The 6,700-nt window shown below is 23.8% G+C and overlaps 1 protein-coding gene across 1 annotated transcript; it reads right to left on the bottom strand.

Annotated features, from left to right (window-relative positions):
* Positions 1-2,742: 2,742 nt before the first annotated feature.
* Bma-tba-5 (alpha-tubulin, putative) lies at positions 2,743-6,700 on the bottom strand (the record flags this gene model as incomplete). Its single annotated transcript, XM_001893859.2, has 11 exons — positions 2,743-2,866; positions 3,082-3,264; positions 3,535-3,593; positions 3,896-4,040; positions 4,143-4,313; positions 4,409-4,532; positions 4,794-4,961; positions 5,252-5,395; positions 5,543-5,593; positions 5,822-5,993; positions 6,680-6,700. The coding sequence occupies 11 exons, from the start codon at positions 6,698-6,700 to the stop codon at positions 2,743-2,745; spliced, it is 1,362 nt and encodes a 453-aa protein (XP_001893894.2).

Genomic DNA, 6,700 nt, shown 5'->3' with positions numbered 1-6,700 from the left:
CTTTGTCTCTTCAATTCTTCCTTATTTCACTAAGTAACAATATTTCATTGCTTTTTATGCATATACCAAAAAAAAAAGAAAAAGAAAAAACAAAAGAGTATGACTTACGTAACTTACACAGAAGGAAAACGTGAAATGAGGTAACCGCTGGATTAATTTATGAGGAAGATAGCTGATAGAGAGAGTAAATTGAAAGAAAATCGAGAATAGATTAGGATAGTAACTGCTACAGTAATTGCTACCTTCTTTTCTTGGGCCCTTAGCAAGGCTACTGTATCTTTGGCTACGGTGCTACCGTAGTCTTGCAAATAAAACAGTAAGATTTGAATTAAATAAAAATTCGGAAATTAAAGACGAAGATTGGAAAAAAGAACGAAATATATTAAAAGAAACTGTTTCTATATTAATTAGTTAATATTAATTGACACCTGTTCGTTCTTTATTAAAAAACATTTCCTGTTTAAATATTGATTACTGGTTCCGGTCTACCATAAAAATTGATACTGATTTGTTTTATCAAAATACATATGCATAGTATAGCATAAAATTTTGAAAACATCTAAGTATAGAAATTAAATGAATTAGATTCTAGAAATATCTGCTAGATCTAATCATAATTTGCTAGTGGAAAATTTTTTAATTCATTGATTCAATTATTACTAAATATATTGACTGCATACAATTTTTGAATTTGAGTTGAATTTTTTCAAAGAAAAATTTTTGACGAAATAAGAAGAAAGACACAAACCGTAGAAATATGATAAACCTAATAAAATTTTAAAAGGGAAAGATGAAATATAGTGATTAAGTTGCAGAAAAAAAAAATTATGTGATTTATTCATCATTGATTTTCTTCAAAAAAGCTTTTTAGAATTACTTAAGTTAAATACTTTAATATTTCGATCTATTCAACTTATTTTTACAAGGAAAAAAAAAATTTGTTTTAAAATGAAGTAGGAATCGGAATAAAAATTAATAAAATTATTTTTAACTTAATCATTGCTTCAATTTGCTTACAATTATTCTGAATACAGCAAATTTAAAGTAATTTAAATGATAGATACCATAAAAGTGGATTGATTTTTTACTTTCATTATTTATGACCTATTTTAAATTCATAGCAATGAAAATGCATGGAAAGATGAAATGAAATAAGTTAAGCAAAAAAAAAAAGCTTTTGAAATAAGTAAAATTCATGAAAGTTTTTTTACTAATATGCTAATAATTAATTTAAATAATACATAAAGTGGATATTTTATTAATTATTAATTACAAAATTGTTAGTAATAATTCAAAAAAAAAAAAGCAAAAAGCAAAAAACACATACTATTTTTGAAAGTAAATTATTATTGCAAATGATTTCGATTATTAGTACATAATGCTTTTCTATTTGATCAGACAGTTGTCAACCATACTGAGATGATTAGTGGAAAATAGCTTTAAAATAGAATAGTGTTAATTTGATATTTGTTAGAATTACAGAAGTGAAATAATGCAAATGTTTATTTAGAGCGTTAGAGATTTTTTTTTTTTATTTTTTAAATATCGACGAAGTATTGATGCAAAGAGTTAACAGAGGGAATGAAGTTAACTAGCAAATTTCAATAAAACTATAACTTTATTTAGTGAATGCTAAAGTTATAAGTATAACCTAAAAACCATTATGATAATTAAAATCAATTTGGTGATACTTTTTCTAAATTAATCATTTTGAAATATCATCTATTTTTTTTTTTTTTGAAAGCATCAACAGATTGCTAATTAAAATTGGCTAATGCTTTATGCTCACCATCTTAATTAGAACAAAAAAAAAAGTTTAGACGATAAGAAAGGTGAATAATTACTAATCTTAAAAAGTGATTGATTGAAATTCATTTCAGAAGAAAAATCGAAAATGTTTGAAACCATTTTTTGGTTTTTGTATTTCAGAAGACAATAGCGCATAAGGATCTTTATTTTTATTGAACTGAATGTGATAGCATTAGCACTCACCTGTCTATAATGCTAATTAGATATTCTCAAATGGTCATTGAAAAAGTTAATGAGTTGCATAGTATATCTTTGATTGATTTATATATAAGTGCTTTTAAGAAATTAAAATTAAATAATCAAATAAACAAAATGTAATTTATATAAACAAAGTTAATCGCAAAGTGCGAAATAATGATAACAAAGTAAATTAATGTAATTCTGATTAGAAAAGATTACCAAAATGATTATAATCATTTGTAATGAAATATTTATTCATAAAATTTTTTCAGACTTATTATTATCAAAAAATTCACTTACTTTCTAATTGATAAAATTCATTTGATAAAAGCAGGCATTGTGCCATTATATCAGCAATGATAATTTTGATAAATATGTTCACTTAGCCAATTACAAATCGATGTAAGAGTTTTGGAAAGTTTATTTAAAAAAAAAAAAAAAAAAAAACCTCATTTTTTATTTATTTTGTAAAACGCAAAACAATTAAAAAAAAAAAAAGAAAAGCTCACAAAATTAGTCAATCTTTTTCTGTAGATCCAAAAATAAAAAAAAAAAAAAAAAAAAAAAAAAAACAATTTTAAAATAAGTTATACGATAAAAATGTTATCAGTGAAACATTTGTATGTAATTTAAACATTTTGCAAATTTTTCTCATTATGTTAGCATCATCTGATTTCTAATTTTATTCATTTTTAAAAATGATCACATAGTGAAAAATTTTTAAAAATTTCAAATTTTCTTGAAAATGATTGATTAATATTCATCTTCTGCAGGATCAAATGAATCAGTGCCAACTTCCTCATAGTCCTTCTCAAGTGCAGCCATATCTTCACGTGCTTCAGAAAATTCACCTTCTTCCATTCCTTCACCAACATACCTAAAATAATTTATAGGAAATGATTTCATTTGCTTCTGATCATGTATAACTGAATAATTTTAATTTCCAATATAATTTTATTTAATATAATTTGAAATTTTAAACATTTTTTTAAAATAATTTTCTCTCCTTTTTTTTTTTCTTTTGCATCTTATCATTATTAGCATTTATTATAAGAAATTAAATGAAAAAGAAAAATGATAGGAAAAATTAACCAATGTACGAAAGCTCGTTTAGCATACATTAAATCGAATTTATGATCAAGTCTAGCCCATGCTTCAGCAATAGCTGTTGTATTGGAAAGCATGCAAACTGCGCGCTGAAGTTTAGCTAAATCACCGCCAGGTACCACAGTTGGTGGTTGATAGTTAATTCCAACTTTAAAACCTGTTGGGCACCTCAAAATAAAAAAACGAAAAATTTTTTTTCGTACACTAAAATATTATTCTTATAAAAACTTGGGGAAAAAAAAAAAAAAAAACTTTGTAAATAATTTAAAGAAATATTAGCTTAGAGAGAATTTTAACTAGCTAAAATATTTAAGATGAATTATTTAGCCAACATGATTAATGCAATAAGAAAAGAAAAAAAGTTCGCTTATAAATTTAATTAAAAGTTATTAAATTATCGAAGGATAAAAAATTAAATAATTCAAAATAAAAATTTACCAATCAACAAATTGAATGGTACGTTTTGTCTTAATTACTGCAATAGCTGAATTTACATCCTATAATAAATTGAAAATTTTCTAGCAGACAAAAAAAATTTTTTTTCTATAATTCAATTGTCATTTTGAAAGAATTCTTTTGAGCATTAAATTTTATTTCATTTTTTTTTATATATGCAATATGCAAATCTGATAGGAAGCCTTTAATAAAATATATTTTTTTGTAAAACTTTTAAAAGAAGATTAAGCAAATGTACTATTAAATTTATATTCCTTTACTTTATTACATTTACAAAAAAAAAAAAAAAAAAATTACTTATACAAAAAAAAGAAAAGCAAATTTTTGAAAAAGTATTTGTTACTTTTGGCACTACATCACCACGATATAGCAAACAGCATGCCATATATTTGCCATTTCGTGGGTCACATTTGACCATTTGACTACCTGGTTCAAAACATTTATTAGTGATCTCCGAAACGGATAATTGCTCATGAAAAGCTTTCTCACTGAAAAATTATCACTTAATTAGTAAATAATTAATATTTAAGGAAAAAAAAAACTGATTAACAATTAAAATAATAATAAAACAAAAAAGGGAGAAAACATACGCTGAAATAATTGGTGAATAAGTAGCAAGTGGAAAGTGAATTCGTGGATATGGTACTAAATTAGTTTGAAATTCAGTTAAATCCACATTTAATGCACCATCAAAACGTAGTGATGCTGTTATTGAGCTTACAATTTGTGCGATCAATCGATTGAGATTAGTATAAGTTGGACTAAAAAAAATATTTCATATGAAAAAATAAAAAGGAAGAGGGAGAGAGAAAAAAACAACTTTAAAAATTGAACTTTTAAAAAAAAAAAGCAATACCTTTTGATATCAAGATTTTTTCGGCAAATGTCATAAATAGCTTCATTATCAACCAAGAAAGAGCAATCCGAATGTTCCAAAGTAGTATGTGTGGTTAAAATTGAATTGTAAGGCTCAACCATTGCTTAAAAAAGAAAAAAAAAAATGTTTATGCAATTTTTATTATTTTTTTTACTAATCTTTTATTTTGACTTTATTTTTAATCTCTTCAAATCTTTTATTTCAATTTTTTGGCTTGATCTGACTTTATTTTATTAGTTTTATCATATATTATTATCACATTGCAAGAAATTCATTATATAATCATTATTTGCATAAGATGTGGATACAAAAGTAATTATAAATAAAAATTAAATTTTTTTAATAATTAAAAAAAAAAAAAAACCTGTGCTTATTTGTGGTGCTGGATAGATGCTAAATTCAAGCTTTGCTTTTTTGCCATAATCAACAGATAATCGTTCCATCATTAATGATGTAAATCCACTACCTGTACCACCACCAAAGGAATGAAATATCAGAAATCCTTGTAAGCCATCACATCGTTCTGTTAGTTCTGCAAAAAAAAAAAAAAAAAAAAAAATTAAATAAGATTTTAAACTTTTTAAATTTAAATAAATTTCTTAAATCAAAATCATAATGAAATTCTCAAGTATAGCAATAATGCATAAAAGTAGCCAGTACATTGCTTGTTATGAATTGAATTGATTAATTGATGAACGGAAAACATAGATTTTAAATCTTCTGATAATCTCCTATATTAACAATTAATAATTAATTAATTAAGTTTGCTAATTCAGTCAAATATTAATTAAATGTTAAAAAAAAAAAAGTTTCAACGAGTACTTCGAATTCGATCCATGCAAACATCAATTAATTCTTTGCCGATAGTATAATGTCCACGAGCATAATTATTTGCTGCATCCTCTTTACCGGAAATGAGCTGTTCCGGATGAAAAAGTGTTTTATAAGTTCCAGTGCGTACTTCATCTGTTAAAATTTTCTTGAAAAATAATAATAAAACTATAATTACTTTTAATAAGAATTAGTACTAAAAGTGTATCACTTTTTTTACTACTGAAAGTTTTAAAAAATTAAATTAATCGAAACTACTTGAAGAATAAATAATGAATTTACCAACAACAGTAGGTTCTAGATCAATGAATATTGCTCGTGGAACATGTTTACCTGTTAAAAAAAATAATAATAAAATTAAAACAAACTTATAATCATCATAAAATAAATTTATCAATTTTTGAACACAAATAACATATGCAATCTCATTTTTATTTTTCAACAATACAATTAATTTATTTGCAAAATTGATTTTATCAATGGTATTGTAATTTGTCATGTAAAATATTAGAATAAATGAATATTTAAAAAATAAATTCTTCAAATTCTGATTGAAATTACCAGCTTGTGTTTCACTGAAGAATGTATTATAGGAACTATCTTCAATACCAAAACTTTCATCAGATGGTAACATTCCATCCGGTTGAACACCATGTTCCAAACAATACAATTCCCAACATGCATTACCAATTTGTACACCAGCTTGTCCAACATGTAAACTTATCACTTCACGCTGTAATTTTGTTTAAATTTCTCAAAAGAATTTTCTAAATTAATTAAAAAAATATATAAAAACATTTTGAATAATTGCATTTTTGAGAAAAAAAATATTTTGCAAAATAAATTTTATAAAACACAAATTTTGCTATTTCTATATATATCACTCATATTGTTTGTTAATAGAAACAAAAAAATTATATATGCAAGAAATCAAATAACAAAGAGAAAATATGATAATTTGATTTCTCGTAAAATTGATAATTATGGAAAAGTGATACGAAATGATGCATTAATGATATGATGGAAACATTATCATTTTAATCATTCATTCTCATATCATAACATATTCATTTTCATTTCAAGTGATAAAAAGAGAAAATTTAATAATCATTTGAGGTGTGTATATTTCAATCAATATTTCATTTCATTGTACAATGACCAATAAATAAAGTAAAATGTAAGGTTAAATAGAGTAACTATGAAATGATACTCTAATATATAAAAATCTGTCAATGATAATTATCAATTTTGAACAAAATAACCTATGCAATCTCATTTTTATTTTCAACAACACAATTAATTCATTTGCAAAATTGATTTTATCATTGGCATTGTAATTTCACTTAAATTCAATTAATACCTGAATGCTAATAATAATATGTTAGTATTAGTAATAATTTAAAAAAAAAAAAAACCTACCATTTTTCCTCTTCGTGGCAT

Source organism: Brugia malayi (genome assembly GCF_000002995.4).
Source record: "Brugia malayi strain FR3 genome assembly, contig: Bm_v4_Chr3_scaffold_001, whole genome shotgun sequence".
NCBI lineage: Eukaryota > Metazoa > Nematoda > Chromadorea > Rhabditida > Onchocercidae > Brugia > Brugia malayi.
The sequence above is the reverse complement of the archived record's forward strand: the minus strand, read 5'-3'. Positions and strand labels throughout refer to the sequence as shown.